The 20,921-nt window shown below is 38.9% G+C and overlaps 2 protein-coding genes across 2 annotated transcripts; one reads left to right on the forward strand and one right to left on the reverse strand.

Moving 5' to 3' along the window:
• Positions 1 to 326: 326 nt before the first annotated feature.
• On the forward strand, positions 327 to 4,042 carry LOC105316621 (serine/threonine-protein phosphatase 6 regulatory ankyrin repeat subunit B-like). Its single transcript, XM_011411666.2, has 8 exons — positions 327 to 954; positions 1,902 to 2,411; positions 2,482 to 2,697; positions 2,746 to 2,879; positions 2,930 to 3,005; positions 3,058 to 3,222; positions 3,567 to 3,699; positions 3,762 to 4,042. The coding sequence occupies exons 1-8, from the start codon at positions 534 to 536 to the stop codon at positions 3,883 to 3,885; spliced, it is 1,779 nt and encodes a 592-aa protein (XP_011409968.1). The 5' UTR covers positions 327 to 533; the 3' UTR covers positions 3,886 to 4,042.
• LOC100640731 (fibrocystin-L-like) lies at positions 4,002 to 20,916 on the reverse strand. Its single transcript, XM_020008702.1, has 23 exons — positions 20,656 to 20,916; positions 20,333 to 20,566; positions 20,176 to 20,288; positions 19,623 to 19,699; positions 19,496 to 19,561; positions 19,371 to 19,439; positions 19,168 to 19,303; positions 19,040 to 19,124; positions 18,941 to 18,989; positions 18,731 to 18,884; positions 18,617 to 18,684; positions 18,518 to 18,557; positions 18,396 to 18,466; positions 18,228 to 18,341; positions 18,058 to 18,144; positions 17,557 to 17,928; positions 17,333 to 17,496; positions 16,620 to 17,279; positions 15,615 to 15,900; positions 14,984 to 15,561; positions 13,714 to 14,899; positions 13,605 to 13,669; positions 4,002 to 13,482 (listed from the first exon to the last, which is right to left on the reverse strand). The coding sequence occupies exons 1-23, from the start codon at positions 20,806 to 20,808 to the stop codon at positions 4,114 to 4,116; spliced, it is 14,196 nt and encodes a 4,731-aa protein (XP_019864261.1). The 5' UTR covers positions 20,809 to 20,916; the 3' UTR covers positions 4,002 to 4,113.
• Between the last annotated feature and the right edge of the window lie 5 nt (positions 20,917 to 20,921).

Here is a 20,921-nt window from a genome sequence, read left to right on the forward strand (position 1 = left end):
CAAAATTGCTTGTAGCATTATTATCAGCACCTGGGAAACAAAGAGCATTGCTGTCCATTTCTTTTTTAGCTTAGCCTTAGGTGAAGGTTGAATCGCATCAAATGGTGTTTGGTAGATATTTTGAGCTGCATTTTTAGTACTAGCTTGAAGGTCCATGTATTCTGGCTGTTCCATGTCGCTCTGTTTAGTGAATACGACAATTGTATTGCACACTATCAATTTATACTGATGCAAAATTTGTAATCAAACATAAGGTAGTCAAACAAAAAATAGAGAATAAAAAATAAACACGACCATATTTGGATAATACCGATTTGTTGAAAACAGTTTATTTTGGCAGGTATCAAAAGTCATGATTGCTTAAGAATATATTTTTTGTGTAAGAAAACAATAATAATGGTGTTTATACGTGCAATAAACATCATAATGATTATACAGTGAATCAGTGATCAGTATCTAACACCCACGCAGTTTAGGCGTGGCTGGAAGGGTGGAGCTAAATTTGACAGCATCTTTAAAATTCAAAATAAGCAATGTCCAACAGTTCTGAGTCCATTTCTCTTTCCTCACAGGAAAACCAGCAGAGCCTGTATACTACCAGCACGGATCCATCCTCTACTGCTACTCCAGTTACTGATGACGACTGCAACATGCTGACATACGAGGACACCATTGGGTCATCGGGTGGAGCTACTCCGGTACCACGGATACAGCAGGGCTCAGGGTCGAATGGATCACAGAGTAATATAGATTCAAATGATATAGATGCTCTGTCAACTCCAAAGGATGGATCTTCCAGTGTAGATTGGAACAAAAGCGGTGGCAGCAGCAGGCGAGTTAGTGAAGGAGATGGAAGTCTTTGCTCTGCTAATGTTACCAGTCTCAGCAGTGGAGCAGGAGTCACTGAGGATGAAATGACATCGAGTGAAGAAGAAACAGAAGATGATAACGAAGGTACAAATTATACTGGTATTTTGTGATAGTATGATTCATTAAAGTAATCTTTATGACAACTAAATTTTAAAATTACTTAAATATCAGGTCTAAGCATCAAAGTCCCTGTACTATAGTACGCAAAAATGGCTAGAAGAGAATTCTCCATTTTTTATAACTTTTTCTGATACATATACATGTACTTATGTTGCGTAGAAAGTTTCAGGTGATTCTGATCAAAATTGGATTTTTAATGAATTTTTCAAGTTGCTCAAAAATCGAGTCAAAGTCCCTGTACTATAGTACATGGTCACGGGCCAAATTTTGGCAAAAATGGCTAGAAAAGAATTTTCCATTTTTATGATTTTTTCTAATACATATACATGTGCTTATGTTGCGTAGAAAGTTTCAGGTGATTCCGATCAAAATTGGATTTTTTACGAATTTTTCAAGTTGCTCAAAAATTGAGTCAAAGTCCCTGTACTATAGTACATGGTCACGGGCCAAATTTTGGCAAAAAGGGCTAGGAAAGAATTTTCCATTTTTATGATTTTTTTCTGATACATATACATGTACTTATGTTGTGTATCAAGTTTGAGCTGATTCCGATCAAAATTGGATTTTTTACAAATTTTTCAAGGTGCTCCAAAATCGAGCCAAAGTCCCTGTACTATAGTACATGGTCACAGGCCAAATTTTGAAAAAAATGGCTAAAAAAGAATTTCCCATTTTTATGATATTTTCTGATACATATACATGTACTTATGTTGCGTAGAAAGTTTCAGGTGATTCCAATCAAAGTTGGATTTTTTACGAATTTTTTAAGTTGCTCAAAAATTGGGCTGAAGTCTCTGTACTAGGGTATTTAGGGGAAAATGATGAGAATTCTTCATTTTATTAATAAACACATTTTCAAGCATACTGTACATGTCTACGTATGCTTTCATGTGATTCTTGTTGTCCTACAGACTACTCATCATCATGCAGCAACAGCACAGCAGTTCCAAGGAGGCACACTACTGCTCATGAACCCAGTGCAATCAAACCAGCAGCAGCCTTTATAACTGAGCCTCCTCTTGAGGGACAGGACTCGCTACAACTCTTAGATCAACAGGTTCTTTGCCAAAGAGTTGAGAATGGAGACATTGATGCAGTCAAGCACAATCTAATTCAGAGCGGATTTAAAATAGAATCATCATGTGACCAGTACAAGAGGACATTGCTTCATATAGCATCCTCTCTTGGTCATTTGGAGATTGTCAAGTTCTTACTAATGTCTGGCAGCCCTGTTGATGTGAGTTCAGTGAAGGGACAGACTCCTCTAATGGAGGCTTGCATTGGAGGCCATCATAAGATAGTCCAATTACTGATACCTGAAGTGGGGGACCTGGATCATGTTGATGAGGAGGGAAGGTCTGCTGCCCACTATTGTGCACTTCATGGTGAAGTAAAGTGTCTGAGCGTATTATGCGATCATGGTATGTAGTCTAAACTATAATAGCAGGAACAATTAGCACTGTAGTTATTTTTAAATCCTACACTATGCAGGTATTGATATTTGTCTGGAGGACACCATGAACAGGAATTGTGTTCATTATGCTGCCATGAAGAATCACTCTGGTGTCATTCAGTGTCTAATGGAGAGAGGAGCCGAACTAGAGACAGTAGATAATAAAGGACAGACCCCAGCACATTACGCAGTCAAATACAATAGTTTGGCCTGCTTGGAGATGCTATTGCACAGTGCAGTTGATGTTACCCAAGGTAATGTAGCAATGAAATGAATCAATGTGCATGTACATCTATGTGTAGGTGATATTAGTGGGACTAAACCAGCTCATGTTGCTGCTTACTATGATAGACTGGACTGTCTGAAATTACTACTGAGGAAAGGAAAAGTCAAATGCTCTGACACTGATCACAAAGGAAGGAATGCACTACACAAGGTGCTTAACTGATGATTGACAGTTCACTTAAATGTTATTCCTTATCCTAGGCAGCTCAAGGGAATGCCACTAATTGCCTCCATTGGATGCTAAGCACTGGAAGAATGGACCCTACTTCACTTGATTGTAAATTTATAATTAGTTCTCACTGCATGATAGATTATGTTGTGCACTTTAGTTGCAGGTAACTCAGGACTCCATTACTCTGCAATGGAAGGACAATCGGAAGCATATCACTGCCTATTGAGACATGATGCTGATGAGTCTTGGTTGAATAATGAAGGGCTCACTCCTATTGACTTGGCAAGGAGACATGGGAAGTCATTGCATATCATGAAAGCAAGTTAGGATCAATTGCACTTACTATTACTATTACTGTTAAGAAAGAATTGTATGGTACATAATTATATCATATGGGAATTTTTTTCCATTCTTTAATTTTCACAGAATCCGTGACAATCAAAAACCAATTGGTTCCATTGTCACTATATATGCATGTGTACATGTAAATCCAGGACTTTGGCCTGATTTTTAAGCAAGTTTAAAAATATTTTGCTAAAATCCCTGTACTGTGGACTTTGGCCCTGTACTATAGGGTTGAATAATGAAAGGCTGTGGCAAGAAGACATAGGAAGCCATTGCATATGATTGTATGATGCATAGTTACATTCTGTATATTGTTTGTAGTCGATGGAATGATAAAGTGCCCATTGTGCGACAAGGAGGAGAGTTTCAAAGAGAAGCCATACCAAACGCAAGTCAAGAAAAAGATTGAGGCAGAACATACGACTCTATTCACTGCTAATAAGCTTAGTATTAAGTATGAATACATGTATAATGTGTATGATGAGATACATGGCGTTATGATTGTTTGTCTTGTAGTAAAAAGAAACAAAGACAACAGAGATCAGCTCATTCAAAGACTTTAGAATTAAGTGGACCTTCAACTTCTCCAACTCCAAGACATTTACTGGCAGCAAAATATTATGGACCTCCTTATAAATAATTGACATGTATCAACGATAATCAATTATTGTTCTGTAACAACACTAATTATTATAACTCTTTGAATTATCTTCTTTTTTGGCAAAAGACTACTCAGTATTTTCATTAATAATAAAATTATTTTCAAAAACTATTCCTAAAACAAAATCTTTCTATGATAATTAGCTAACAAAAATCTATCAAGAAATCAACAATAATAATTATCAATAATAGTCAATTATTATTATAATCAGTACATCCTGCGACCAGCAGAATGAGGATGACTAGGAACTACGTCATGAGACAGTGGGCTATTTTCTCTAGCAGTACTACTGATACTAGGTCTCTGATCGTACTCAGGACCACTTGTTTTTGAAGAAGTAGCAGATAAAAGCCTTAGCTCAGTTCCAGTGTAATTTATCTCATCTGTATTGGATTGATTAGAATAAATCTCGTAGTTAATAAAAGCAGGCTTGACTCGTACCCTATTTGTAGGGGATATGTTACGTTTGCTAAAATGATGGCAGACGCAGGCTCCAATGAGACCCACTATTAGACCAATGATGACGATGAACCCCAATAAGCTCATCACTATAGCAAGTATGAGTACTGGAGATGATGGCTCTGTTGCTTCTGTTGGCAACGGTGGAATGGGGTAATCAGGATCTTGTACAACAGAGACGAGGCGGAGTGCTTGATTGTTGAATGTGAATGAGAGCGAAGAGAGAGAGCCAATATTACTATTAAAATCATGAAGTGCACGAAGGTCTGTGCTAGTAACAAAGAGCCCAGCTCTGATGCTTCCCTCTCTCACAGTTCCATTGTACACAAATACAGAGGAAGAAGAGGCTTGAACGCGAGCTGTCAGCTCTTGAATAAATTCTGCTTCCCTTCCAGTCACTAGCGAGTACTCATTACTGTATGTTATGATGTATCTCGTGAGGGGATAGTCATGGACAGTAATGACTCTACTGTCAAGTGATGGAGGCAGCTCTTCAGAAGGAGACTGAGGGTCTGTGCTAGTCATGAACCGGATTACATAAGAGCCAGCAGAGTGTATGTGGATGCCTGAAAATGTAGCAACTCCATTAGTGATTCTAGCATTAGGAAGGACCTGCTCCACTGTCCCTTTTGTTTGTGAAACAATTGATGCAGACATGAGCCAATCTCTTCCCCTCCATCCTAGGTTCATAGCTACAGTATTAATGCTTAAATCAAGTACCTGAACACTGACATTGTGTGGTAGTGGGAATGTAGTGTTAGCTATAGAAGGAGGCTGTGTGGCTACATTGAGATAAAGGCTTCTCCTTCCAATAAATATTGAGCTACTGCTGGTCGCTGTGTAGCTGACAATTGATGGATAAGTTATATTAAATCCAATCTCATAGCTACCTTGATGACTGAATATGAGGTCGTTGAAAAAAGCCTGACCATTGCCTATCGAAGAGGAATTATTAATCAAAAATGTAACTGAGTTTGGAGACACAATGAATGCAGTTAGTATCCATGGGAATGAAGCTACACCCAGAGTAGGGATAATACTCCCAGATGTATCATACATTACAACTTCAATAGTTTCCAATGGAACACCTTCAGTGCCGCGGGTTGGCAATGAGACTACTGCTAATCTGTTTGGGATGAGTAATGTCACACTTTGGCTGGTATTTTCTTTCATTTGCTCCTCCTCAAGTTGCTTCTCAGCAAATGTCGTGAGATTAGCAGTCCCTGGGTCACCAGGTTGTGGTCCTCCTGTCCCGTTGGTAGCTCTACTCCCACCGGTAGGATCAACAACTATTGGAATCGGCTCTGTCACATCTGCACTATAAATAGTAATACCAAGGCTCTTTGATAGCTGTCCTGTCTGTACAGAAATACCAACTGACTCTGATATGCTAAGTAAAGAGTTATAAGTCATATTGTCATTGGGTGTGGGACCAGCACTCGTGACATTAACAGTCTCATTAGATGGAGGATTCCCTATCTCTATATTAATCAGTGTCCCAGTACCTGTTTGTCTCTTCTTGCGTGTACCACTTTCAGAAACAACGTTAACAATACGTATTCTACTCTGTGGTATGTTAAAGAGGAGTCTTAAGTTTCGTACCAGGTTCTCTTCAAAGAACTCATCCACAGTGAGGGGTGGTGTATGAAGGCCTAGCTGCATGACCATTGTAGTGATAACAGTGACTGGTGAATCACCTTTTACTACTATGTATAACTTCTTCTCTCCACTATCATAATAATTACTACCGGAAGGATCAGTTTGACTAGGTATAAAACTGCTTCCCCGTCCACTGTAACGAAGGTTACCATTCAACATGTAGCCATTGGTTGGGATCATGTAATTATTTCTAACGTACACGTCAAGTCTCTGAGGATTATTGTATATATAAGCAATGAGGAGGGACTGTGAGTCTGATGCATTGAGAAGAATGAAGTTTGTTTTCTGTGGATTAGTGCTGGTCAGTCCAATAGTGTAGTTGATCCCAGTGGACACTATTGCATAAAATGTTGATATCCTTTCTTGACAGGTATAGCCGCCACACCAGCCTTGATCCTGAGGGCCGTTAATGAGATCGATGTATCCAGAAGAACCTACACCAACAGGAGAGAGCCGACGTACCTCAGTATCAGCATCAAGGCTCTCAATGACTAACATCATGTGATCAATACCGGCACACAGGTAGCCATTCCAATCTGAGTGCCATTGACAGTCCCCATCATTACCACGGTATATTCCTTTTTTAGGGTATAGGACATCAGGATCTATTTTATTACCACTTGCTAGGCCGAGCATTGCATATGGGATCCTGTAATCACCTAAACCCCGTCTACTGTCCCCATCCCATTCATATTCCGACTTTGAGATGACAGAGCTCAAACCTTGCCTTCCAAGGAAGACCCCATCAGTGTCTCTTATTAGAATCTTTTTCAAACCGTCACAGTCCATATCGACACAGTCTGATGGATTAACGCTGCCAAGTTGTGGCTTGTGAATGTACAGTTTTGAAGCATTGGATCCAGAGTAAAATAAAGTTCCCTTGAGCGACAAAGGATGTTGACAATCTTCAGATAATTGTTGAGTTATGATGGCTGCCTCAGTCCTTCCACCACAGCGAGTGGAAAAGTTATAAAACAGTACATTGATCAGTTGAGTGTGTCCATTGATTGCTGGATACGTAGAAATACTCTTCCATGCAAACTTGGGAAAATGTCCTTGATCCGATACAAATGAAGGGATTATGACTCCTACATGTGCCCCAGTGGCCGACTGTATACCAGAGTGTGAAGTATGGTGATAAGCAATGATTGGCTTGTGGCTATACTCTGTACAATTGACATGGTCAAATGTAGATATTATACAAGTGTCCCTTATGGTTACGCTTTTATTGCTAACTTGATGAGAGAGTGAAGCTGGGCCCATTACTACAGCAAACACGGCAGCATAGTTATTGATAAGGAGAGACTCTGATATGAGTAGTCCGGAGAGAGAGTAGGAGAAGAAGCCATAATGATAACAACTGTAGACTTTGAACTTGTAAAAAGCAGAGCAGTGACTCTGACCATCCTCATATCCCATGTGTATGCCATGAAGTGTAGAGTGAGCCACATTGTCTCTCCATATTAGGGCAGTGTCACATTTCTCTCCGTTGGTGTGATAGCCTGCCTTTGCACCCCCTGCTGCTGCATTGCCAATAAGAACGATATCACTTGCTTTTGATAACTCATAATTTGCCGTCCATTCAGGATTGAATGGCTCATTGGGTACCCTATAAGTACCAGGGAATGCTGCCACCACTGCTAGATTGTTAATAATCTCATGACCAGATCCTGATACATAGAGGGATGGGCCTACAGTTCTATGCAGTACATTGTTAGAAATGGTCATGTCATGAGTATCAATTACTCCAATGCCGGTGCTGTAGTCTTTATGAAAACTGCAGTTCTTCACATAAGAGCCATCATTTACTACAGGGCCAATACCTAGAAACGCTAGGGAATATCTAGGATCATATTCATCGTAGAATCCTTCCTGGCCACAGCCTTTAAACTCAACGCCGGATATCTTAGCAGACCCAATGAACTGCTGTCCTAGTGTACTATTGAAATAGCCACTGACCAGCACACGACAGCCATATGACTCCACATCTGATGTGTGTTGACTGGAGTTAGGATGGACCCCAAATATCTTTATGTTACGAGACAACAGGCCTACTTCAGCACTGCATGCATGTGGACACTCGCCATTACCTGTACTACTGCCCCCAATGTGATCATAAGCTAACAGAGGATCTATTGTAACCGTCAGCCTGTCATTACTGATGCTTGTGATTGTCAGCTCTTCAGCTTGAGTTGCTTCAAAAGATGTCGAAGCTATCACAATCTCATCTCCAGGCAGCCAATCTACCGGTGTCTTTAAGACCAGTGTCCTATCTCCAGCTCTTGCCTCCTTTGCTAGATGTGTCCACAGTATGAGACGCTCTTGTCCATGGAGTCCAAGGTATCCAAAGACCCCAAAAGCCTTAGCACCAAGAACTGGTCCGAAATTAGGTAGACGATACTCAGGGGATGAGAGGGTCCCGTGGAGTATTATAACGAGCTGATGCATGAATGGCGAGTCCTCAGATCCAGCGACTAACTGCCCACCATCAATCAGTATCAGATTAGTCTCTAGGACATGGTCCATGTCATCCATAAACTCTAACCCACCACACACACTGAGCCTGTTGATAAAAGGAAGGGGCACATCTACCAGCACATAAAGACTGCATGGTATGTACACATCAGAGCCATTCAATGGCAGGGCCCCGTTAGGCCATATTGAACTATTAGACCAAGCATAGGTGGTGTTTGGACGACCCATAGTGATGTTAATGGGAGGCGGTGGAGTGGGCACTATACAGTTTTCATAGAAACAGTGATAGGACGAGAAGGTGACCTTTACGTCAGACAAACAGAATGGGTTAGAGCCATTAACGTAATAGGTGAGTAATGTCTCATTCTCTTCAGTATACCAGTCACCTAACACTGATACGCCAGGGGCTGGGAGGGCCGGACTCACGGTCCTCATTTCATTGTTTATGTTTGCAATATCAACACTTTGACTAAAATTATGTTCGATCCACAAGTAATCAGAATAATTGAGTGCAGAGTACAAAGAAGCATACGATAAATTAGTGAAGCGCTCTCCGCCAGCCCATGCAAGCTTATATGTGACTTTGGTGGGTAGGATTGCCATATGACCAGGACCAAATACTAGCCTTTTCTTAACAAAACCTAACGTAATCCTACCATATGGACTAGTGAGGTTCATATCCCTGTACTTGAGTGAAGATGGTCTTGGATTTATCAATGCAAACCTCACAAAGTTAACAGTTTGATCACAGACTGATCCAGGGACTAGCCCAAACGATGAATTTGGATGATTTTGACAATGATTCAAGGGTAAGGCGTTTGAGGTAGGGAGTAGAGCCCCACCACGGATACCAGTCAGGGTCCCGTCCATATCACGGAACAACTGCTCATGCTCCCACTTCCAAAAGGCAACGTTGGGACTAGAGTCAAAAATGAGTTTCTCAAAACGAGTCTCAAAGCCTCCCTGCTTGTTCCTGCAGTGAGAGCAAGCCCTCAGGGCATAGCAACCACTCTCATTGAAATTAACAAAGGTGACGTTTGATACCGTCAGATAATTAGAGGATGGAGTCTTAATACCGGCACCAGTACAGACCTCAACTCCATTAACAAGTCCAGCATGATCTATATCCCTCAGTTGAGAGTGAGCGATGATTAAAACATCTTCTATGAGAGCCCCATTCTTGCCCCAAGCAGACTCAACGTGAGTATATTCAACGCCTGCAATTGTATTGTCTAGCATTACACTGTGCTTTAACTGGACAGCACCGACTTCAGAAAACTCTACACCACGGACGTTACGCCAGGCCAGAAACTCTTCAAAAACAGCAGGAGTGACGTCTCTACAGGTGCTGGCTCTTACTGGATAATAACTAGGGAATATCCAAATGCCATACCAGCCAAATGAATGAGCTGTGTTGTTATAGAACGGTCCCATTGGTCCATGGACAGGCTCTACACTTGTAGTAAAGGATGGCCCTGTTGGATTCGGTGGTAGTCGATACCAGAAACCAAAATGAGTTCCACCAGCAGCAGCGTTGTGACGGAAAGTATTGTTAGGATTGACTGACCAGAAACAAGCTGGAGTAATGTCAACGTTAAGGAGACTGCTTGATGCCTTAACAAACACTGCTAGATTGTATTGGATGATATTACCAATCTCTATGCCATCCTCTAAGAAATAAGCATGTCCCTTTATATTATAAGCAACGTTCTTTTCAACCAGTAGGTAATCAACGGCATGGATAGTGACAGCTCTATTAAACGTATTGTGTATGCCACAGCCTCTCACGTAGGAGCCACTTACATTTCCATTGAGATGGAAATGAATGGGATAGCGTCCGAGTCTAAAGGCTTGTCCTGCATGCGTCACTTCAACATATTCTATTCTTCCAATTATACTGTCTCGTGGTCCTTTGTGTAGCATTATCTGTGATCCAAACTCATCTCCTATTGCTTCACTGCCAAAGCGACCACCAAAGCAAGTCTGTACTTCAAACTGACCGGGTTTGAATTCCTCGTCACAACTACCAAACTCTACATCCCATTCTTCATTCCTGTTGCCTCGTACAACAACGTTCCTGGTTAGATACCCAACCTCAGCGCAAGTCTCAATAGTCTTTCCGTGGATGACTTGAACGAGTGAGATATGAGTATAGTTGAGAGGAGGAGAGACTGTGATTGAGTGCCCATCACTGCTGATTCCTTCTATCACTAACTCCTCGTTCTCTCTTTGACTGTAACTGGTTGATGCTATTATTACTTTGCCACCAATCTCCCAGTCGGAGACATTGTGTTTTACAGTAAGTACATTATCTCCAGGTCTTACTGTATTGGTTATGCACGTCCATGTATCTCTGATGGGTTTACCGTGAAGATCTAGAGTTCCATTACGAACCGCTAGTGTTTTGGCTCCAAACAATGGTAGTTCGGTTGATAGTCTGTGGCCATACATCACTATCTGTGCTGTATGCTTATAATAAGACTCTTCTGTTCCTACTTCCAGTTTACCACCATCAGTGATGAGTATATTCTCACTGTGGAGCTCTATTCCATTCGATTCATCATCGAAAATAAGTTCACCACCTTGTATTAGCACTATCTTAAGGACTGGTGTACGTATATCTAAGACTAGTCTCTGTCCTGATGGAACTATAACAAAATCTCCTTCAATTGGTAGGGGGCCCCCACCCCAAGTGTAAGGTGAGCTCCACAAATCAACATAATAAAACTCAGAGTTGGATACTGCAAATCCCTTGCCTTCTATGTAGACCATAACACTGGCTTTTACTGTGTACCCACTGGCTCCAGTCTCACATACAATATAAGTATCAGTATATTCCCTGACACTGCACTCGGTTTCAGCAATAGAGACATTAATACTACCACTACCTGTGAACCCAGTGCCATTAATATATACCAGAGAACCACCTGCCGTTCCGCCACGAGTTCGGTTTATTGAAATAACAATAGGAGTGAGGTCTCTTTTAAGAGCATAGTACATCATTGCAGTGGAGCTGGCACTGGTGATTAATACACTGCAGTTAAGAGTATTGACTGATTCCAAGAGTAAGTGTGAGAGTGATGGAACGATGCAACTGATGCTATTCAGTGTGGGTTGATCATTGCTATAGAAGCAAGACTCATTGCAAATGGTGATAAAGGTTGCAGTAGGATCAAAGCCCACTCCACTCAGTGTAAGTGTATTGTATCCAGCAAAACTGCCCTCGTCAGGACTGATGCTATCAACTTTAAGATCATAATGAAATGATATGGCACCATCAGCACTTCCTAGTGATGGGACAGACACTTCAACATCATAATCACCAACAAAGTTAGGACCTAAGATACAGGAAATGGCAGTGTCATTCCCAGAGGTAATATTGCATGGAATCCCCCCAATGGAGACTGAAGCATTGCTTGATAGTAACTGTCCATCTATGACAACAATGTCTCCTACTTGGCCAGAAGGAGGAGAGATGCTGATAAGATTAGGAGTGCTTGATGAACTGTACTGAAATGCAACAGAAGCTTGAACCGATCTCTTTGATCTCTTAGTCCCTTGAGAGGTTGACCCAATTATGGATACTACCAAATCAAATGTTCCTTCTTGATTTAAGTCAGGGGTAAGACACTGTATTGTAGTATAATTGCTAGTTACTACAGCACACTCCTTGCTATTGATTGATACATGATTATGAGTGGATTTAGTACTGAATCCAAAACCAGAAACAGTCACAAGTGTTCCTCCTCTTTTACTACCTCTGTCAGGAGAAACAGAACGAATAATCAAGGTACTTGTTATAATTGTTTTGTTAACAAACTGTGCATATCCATACTCACGAACAAATACGCTGATGTCATAATCATTAGCTTCCATTGGATGAACAAGACAAGTGATGGTGTCAGGATCAACAAGAGTCACATTAAGGCAATGAGATCTACCTATGATAACAAGAGAACGATTACTCAGCAGCTTTCCAGTTATTGTAATAACAGTGACATCAGTAACGCTAAGATTCACTGGATGAACACTCAGTATGATTGGTGTCTTCTCCTTCGTGTATTGATAGGTACAGCCTCCCTCAATGCCACACAGTGCTTCTTTTCTTGGTCCATATGTAATGTTGAAACTCTCTGTTACATTAGTTACATTATCACTGGTACCATTTAATGATGGCACAACTACTTTCATTGCATTATAAAGAATGCTTCTAATCCTGCATCTTCTATTGCCAAGATACACTCTGAGATGGGAAGTATTTAAAAAAGATGCACCACTAATTATCACAGTGTTTCCAAGAATAGACCCACTACTTGGAGCAATGCTAGTGATAATGGGCTTGATTTTAAGGGCAGAGGGCTCTTTCATGTCTACATTAATGGCAGCATATCCTTTGTTATTAACACGAAGTTTCAAAGGTAAAGGAACAAATGGAGGAGGTTGACTTGATGAATTTAACCGGCAGACTATCAGATCATCGTCATTATAACTGATGTCACATTTATGGGAACCGAAACGAGCTCTCACACCATCACCAGCTAATCCTGTTCCATTGATAGTGATATTTGAATAAACTGTCACATTTTCCGTGTCTATGCTATAGATAATTGGAGTCTCACAGACACTGTATATAAATACAGGGGCATCATCATTCTTCATAGAGTATTCAACATTGCAACTTTCATTCATAGCCTGGCTACTCTCATCACCAGTCAAGTTATAGAGTGCCTCAATTCCACTATCGTTCAATACTACTCTGAAGCTTTTAGCTATGGATTCCAATGGCCTCACTATGATACTACCAGTCATGAAACATGCAAGGCAAACATCACTCACATCAGTGCTATAATTGAAGATGCCAGACTCAGTGAATGTGATGGTAAAGTTTCCGTTAATGCTGGAAAGGCTTTTAAAGCCACCTGGTTCATTTTGATGAACTTCAAATTCTCTTGGATTTATTAGAATTGAGCCAGTCCATTGCCACTATGTAACAAAAAATATAAAACATGAGATTACCATACACAATTGTGGGGTAAAGTATTTTAGTCTAACTATTTTCTGAGTTAGCTAACTCTGGGCCTATTATTAAACATCTTCAGACTTACTGTAACTCTATCACCAACAGATATTGTCAGGACTGATGGACTCCAAGCAAAATATGGCCCAAGAACTATAAAAAAACAATTAATTTAAAACAACCCCTAACTGCCTTACTTGGATCAGTTCCATTATTTTCAATGATGTGATGTTTCCTAACTGATACAGTTGTGCAATTAATCTCAGTATCATTGTAAGACATTTTACGACAGAATGGATCTCCTTCTTCATCGATGACAGTTACATTTCCAACAAAACCTGATCCTTTAATAGTCAGATCAGTCCCACCAAACAGAGAGCCATAACTTGGAGCAATACTCAACACATCAAATACAAAAGTGAAAGAAATAGTGATAATGTTCGTGTGGTTTGCCAGGAGATCATCATTAAGTAGCTCTAAAAGCGTCCTTGAGTTCTTTATGATTTCATCAGGCTGATCAACAAGAGAATGATTTAATGCTCTACCAAATGTACTGACACTAATTATATCAAGATCATACAAGCCAGGACTAGTAGGATTTGTATAGCATGACATCTGTGTACTAGAAACTGATATAGGGGTGAAATTAGTTTTGCCTGTTGAGACAATCAAATCATCAGCAGCTACCAATCTCATTGCAAGTATAAGGAGCATGGCTCCACCATTAGCAGGGCTACTATTTGGTACAACCATGTGTATTTGAGCAGTTGAGGCTGTGCTATACAGATATCCATTAGGTACAATTGTTGTTACTCCATTGATGAGGATAGTAATATTGACGCTGCCTGGCTTGTGTGCTTGAGTTAAACAAGATAGACTTGTCAGGTTAGAGGAGACAGGAAGGCATGGGTATTCACCAAAGAGAACATAAAAAGTCTCAGATAATAAAGACGAGTTGTCTTCGGGTTCAGGAAATCCTAAACCTGAGAGAGTGACAAGGTTACTTCCACCAATACTCCCTTCATTAGGCTGTACAGAATCAACTCTTAGCAAATACTGGAATGTAACATTGTTAGTTAGTGCATATCCAATATCGCCAAGTAAAACATTGACATCATAGACCCCAGCTACACCAGGCTCAGGTATACAAACAATAGTGGTGCTATTAATTGACTGTATGTCACATGATTGGGTACCAATAGTAACAGTGACATCGGTTGAATATCTGGGGAAATCAGTTCCACTTATGGTGATGGGGCTACTGTCTTGATTGCCAGTGGTAGGATGTACAGAAAATAAACTCGAGATGCTATCATTAGTGAAAGTGAAACTACAGTTCTCGTTCAAACATGATGATAGGATATTATTGATAGTTACCTGAACCTATAATGATAATAAAATAATAATTATTATAATACTAAATAAATTTTAGAATAAAATAACTATGCCAAATTATTACGTGCTGACCTGTGGTTCAGTATGTGGTACTCTGAGCATGTCGGCTCTCAATGGTCTAATCCAGACTCCCCCATCAACCAAAGGAATGACAAGGACACTGACATTGTTTCCAATCAAATTCCTTCCATTGACACTCATTAACGGCCTGTCCCCTCCTCTCTCAGTCCAACTGATGCTCCAAGAAGGTCTAGCACAGTTACCTGATGAACTCACTTCAAAAGGTCCTTCTTTAGGAAGATATTTGTCTAGTAGAGCTTTGAGTTGAGTGGCATTATAGTCAGCTTGAATGTTCCTAATAGTAGTCCCTTCAAAATGTACATCAAAACTTCCAGTGACTGGTGGAGTTCCAGACAAAAGTCTATCGACTGCTATTGTGTGATTAGGAGATCCTCCTAAGAGTGTCATGTTATGCCCACAGTCAAGCACATTAAACTGTACAATGAATGATGATTTGTATATGTAACACGAGAATGGGTTGCTCTCATTCCTGCAGTATAGTGAAGGCCAGTCTTGAGTCACTTTAGTTACGTCAACGCTTTTGACAAATACACCATTTGGTCTTACTGCCAGCTTCAACTGGTTCATCACTTTAAAAAAGATAACGATAAAAATAATAATAATAATAATTTGTTTCTGTTACTTTTTGGCTTTCCTGATGATATAAAGAAGTTGTCAACCCAAAAATCAATCAAAGTTTTATCAAAGCATATCTGGGTCACATAATAATTCCTTGACTGCTGCTCAACCAATTCATTCAACCTCTGATACAGATCAGTGCACTGACATTTCCATTCGCCACCAAAAGAGCAGTTAATAATGTGTGCACTGCTGGTCAATGGGATATTGTAATGAACTTGTTTTGAATCAATGAGAAGAACCACTTTAAATCTGGAATAAGGAACAGGGCCACTATAAGCAAAACATACCTAAAAATATAACATAAATATAATATAGAGTTTTTAGTCCGTTTGGTTTCTGGCATGAGCGCTGAACTTGATTTATTTGATTAATGTCACTAAATTTAGCCACACAAGCAACTTTTAAAAATTCATAAAAAATTCAAATCCAATCGGAATCACTTCAAACTTTCTACGCAACATAAGAACATGTATATGCATCAGAATGAATTATAAAAATCAAGAATTCTCTACTTTTCATTTTTGGCAAAATTTGGCCAAAATCCCTGTACTATAGTACAGGGACTTTGGTTCGATTTTTGAGGAACTTCAAAAATTCATAAAAAATCTAAATTGTATCGGAATCAGCTCAAACTTTCAACACAACATTAGAACATGTATATGCATCAGAATGAATTATAAAAATCAAGAATTCTCTACTTTTCATTTTTGGCAAAATTTGACAGGGACTTTGGTCTGATTTTTGAAGAACTTAAAAATTCATTAAAAATTCAAATTGTATTGGAATTAGCTCAAACTTTCTACACAACATAAGAACATGTATATGCATCAGAATAAATTATAAAAATTAAGAATTCTCTACTTTTCATTTTTGGCAAAATTTGGCCAAAATCCCTGTACTATTATAGTATAGTACAGGGACTTTGGTCTGATTTTTTAAGAACTTCAAAAACTCATAAAAAATCCAAATTGTATTGCAAAGTCCAGCAATACTTATAGTCACTTACATATTTCCATCCAAATCTTGAAAGAATCAAGTTCCCAAGGGCTTTGTTTGTTCTCTCATCTCTCGTGTAACCTTTTCTCCATATTATGAAAGGGTTCTTTATGCTGTAGCGCCCACAATAAGGCTCTTTTCTGCTATCAAGCACTCCAGTAAAAGAATACCGAGTTATACCACGAACATCGTAAGTGTCATTAATGAAAACATCCATTGCATCTGATGTGTGACATGTAGTGGTGAATATGTTCACTAGCTCCATTGACAGATTGCTAGCGTTGGTATTAATAGAGAGGGGTCCGGTCATTCTTGAGCTATTGAAGAAAGACAAAGTGAAATTGGCTGGAGGGAACCAAGCTTTTTGTAATAGTCTAGTTGAAGCATTGGTGTAATTGAGGACCTTAATTAATGGGAGGTTTTCGAAGCTAGAGACTATTATGATGACAACCTTCATGCTATCATTAGTTACATTCAGCCTAACAGACACTTTCCCTATCTTCTTGACGGTTTCTAAATCGTTTAGTGATTGTTCGATTGTTGTTGCATTATCGTCAGATGATAGCTCTTGTGTCAGGCTCCCGTTAAACGAGAGAAGATATGCAAACCATTCCCCAGTTGTGTTGAATTGAAGCAACTGAATGGCTGGTTTAATGGCAAACCTTATGAGCTATAATAATCAAAAAATAATGGTAACAAAAATAGTTATATTCATAGCCTGACCTGGGTTTCTTTGACAATGGTTGAATTGATGAATATCTCCTGTTCCTCATAGTCTACCACTCCAATGTCAGAATTCCAAGATAAGTTGTGGACTTTTGCACCAAAGCCAATCTTCCAGTTACCTCCACCTTGCTCATGTAAGGCCTCAATATAATACGACTTTCCTACATAATTAAAGAATTGCATTACTTACATGATCAGTGATGGTGATTGTTTATACCTACCAGCTTTTAAGTATATCGGATCAGATATCTGTGATGGGAAAGTATTCCAATTTCTAGAAAACCTCTTTACAAATGCTATTGGTTTCTTAGCTTCAGAAGAAGCATTAGGACTGATGTATAATCTTGCTGAGTCGTCCGCAATTAAACTGAATGAATACTTGCTATCCAGTGGAGGTACAAAGAAAGCTATCAGTCGTTGATTAAACCAAATATGTTCTCCATATTTAGATGCATCCTCCTGTGAGAGTAGAGCAATTTCTTCTATAGAACAGTTTGATAAATTCATGTAGCAACCAACTGGTCTCTTTTCAATTATATCAAGATCTCTAGTATAGCCTTTTAGCCAAACTTCTCTTAAAAGACCACGTGAGCCTAAAATAATAGAATATCATTACACATTCTGATCCAATTCCATGTCCTCATGCCAAAAAGAAAGCATAGTAAGTATAAAAAAGGAACTTTTTTGCAAATCTTTAAGTAAATTTACAACAAAAGTGATACCTTCATATAGCATCGAATCTGTTGGAGCTTTTCCCGTGATACACTCAATTGCATTACTTGTATAATTGATCACTTTACAAGGTATACCTGTAAAAAGATAGTATCTAATACAATACACTTTATTACTATAGTGTGCAAGCTAATCCATTATTCTTTTTGTTACAATTAACCTGAGATAGATGCTTGTACATCCAGAGGACTGTTTGGATAGAAATTCCTACCATATATCGTAATATGAGTACCACCACTAGGACTGCCAAAGTTTGGCTCAACTCCAGTTATATCTACAAAAAAACATTAAACATTCCTCTCTCTCTCTCCCTCTATTTCTCTTTCACCAGAATGTGTTTGAAATAGATATCGTCTCAGTCTATTATCAATTGAATATTTTTCCACAGGAACAATGGAGCTATACAATGTACTCATAACAAGGATAATTTAAAATTTAAAAAAATCATACTTTCCAAATTGTGATAACACTATTGTTGCATTCATCGAGGCTAAAAAGAGGATAGCAAATCAATAAATTATTGCTATAGCATAAGATATGATATTTTACCAATTCTAGTAGAAACAGGCTGACAAGACACACTACCAAAACCATATATATCCGTACTACCACCATAACTGCAATAGAAAGAGTAAAGAGATAAAATAAAGGAGAAGAACATACGGTGATGTTTCATTCCAAGGGTCACAGAGTTCCCCAGCAACAGAGAGTCTGTCAATCATTTGATTGCTACTTTCATCATCATCAGTATCTTGAGATTCAGAGATCTTGTAGGCAAATATCTTTCCATACAGAGAGACTATCATAGGACTAACGCCTGAAATAATGAGCATCAAGTACATGAAATATAAAAGCATAATATCTCTCACATACCTGCTGGAGGGCTAACATCAGTGATGGTTGGAGTGGCCCACCAGCGATACTATAAACACACACACACGTTATAAAAGAACTCATAATAACATTAATAACCTTAAAAGTACAAGCAGATATTCTCTGAACAAGTTTACCATCGACAAACACTTGAAGCTTGAAATTAGCAGCAACAGGGTATGGGCTGTCAAAATATATAAAAACAATGTATCTTTTTTATTGTCTACTTCGTTCTGCAGACAATCTTCTCAGTTGATGAATAGTAAGGTATGACGTTGCAGGGAAATTTCCTAAAATTGTCATAGAAAACAACCTTGTTGCCTAAACTAGGATCTTTATCATTAAACTGATCAGCAGCAAAACCTGAAGACACACAACAGGAATACAAAGTAGCATGTATAGCAATAGAAAGGCATAATCAAGAGCTTACCACGACCATGAATTGTTAACAAAGTCCCACCACCAAGGCTACCATAACATGGAGTTGCCCAATAGACAACTATTAACAGGATAGTATGTGTGAGTGCTTATAACTGGTAACCTATTGTAGCTCACTTGATTGTGTGGGACTTGGTGGATCAACAGGATCAATGGGTATTACAGGTGGGTTAGTTGTGTTAGCTAAAAATAATGATTATTATTATTATTATTATCATTATAAAATTCTTAATGCACTACTTACAACACAGACTGTTAACAGTAAACTTTGCATCAGGTGGGCATCGATTTATATTGATGATGTTAGTCTTGGAAATGTACCTGTAGAGAAGAAAGCAATGTAAGTTTATTACTGTAACTTTTAAAATTCATAAAAAATTTAATTTTGATCAAAACCAGCTCAAAACTTCTACACAAAATAAAAATGTGCATATGTATCAGGAATAATTATAAAAATCAAGGATTCTCTCATAGCCATTTTTGACGAAATACCCTGTGCCATAGTTCATGGTCTTCAGGCAAAGTTAAAGCAATTTATAAAATCATAAAGAAGTTCTAGATTTAGAGAGTACTAGTGTATATTATAATTGTCCATATATGTAAAGTGAAATTGGTCTGGACTAATTTGATGATCTTGTGTTAACATGTAGAATTCTAAAAATGGTCTGGGCTAATGAAATAATTTATCACATTAATGCAAGGTGTTACAATTACTATGTTAATTTTTTGCAAGAGACATACATTATCACATGCATATCATGCAACCTGTATAGCCAATGCTCATCTCCATTCCTTACCCTGGTGAATAGAAACACGCAAATTTGATGCCTGATGTTATAGAATGACAACGATCACTATTAGTGAACAGTCTTGCACCGCATCCAAATAGGTAACTCTGAGGATTTAGTATCTGCATATATTGTAACATAGTGATTAATATGAGCCTATATGTACTTGAGCTTTCTGATACCATGAACAAGTACTATTTCCAGAAAGCCAGCATCCAAATGTTTTCCTTATTGATGAGTTAGTAATAACTGTGTCTGCCACTGAAAGAATGTACTGATTCTGACCAACCCAACTGAATGCTCCACCAACAGCTTTTAACAATACTCTCTGAGGAGTTGGACTTTTAGTGCACCCACTGGCAGCTGATTCTGCAGTAGCTCCTAGTGAGGAATCCCATACCTAATGGAAATAAATATATCAGATAAAAGAGAAACAATGCATGCATACAAAATTGCAAAATCACACACACACACACACAAAAAGGGTACCATTAGTTTCATATCAGGGATTCTCTGTGAGCGCCTAGCATCATTATGAAGGTCTAGCAAGAGCTGCTTCTGATCTCTTGCTAAGTGGGAGCAGCATAAATGGAAGAGCATTACAAGCAAGAAGAGCATAGGCCATTGATGAATGGCAGCCATTGTAAGAGACCAAGAGCAAGACTTAAAGTGTGAAGTGAGTTTATTTACAAGTCATGTTAATAATAGACCTACAAGCCCCACCTATAAGTTTTGTAAACTTACAAATTATTCAA

The sequence above is a fragment of the Amphimedon queenslandica genome, unplaced genomic scaffold (assembly GCF_000090795.2).
Source record: "Amphimedon queenslandica unplaced genomic scaffold, v1.1 AMPQUscaffold_13521, whole genome shotgun sequence".
NCBI lineage: Eukaryota > Metazoa > Porifera > Demospongiae > Haplosclerida > Niphatidae > Amphimedon > Amphimedon queenslandica.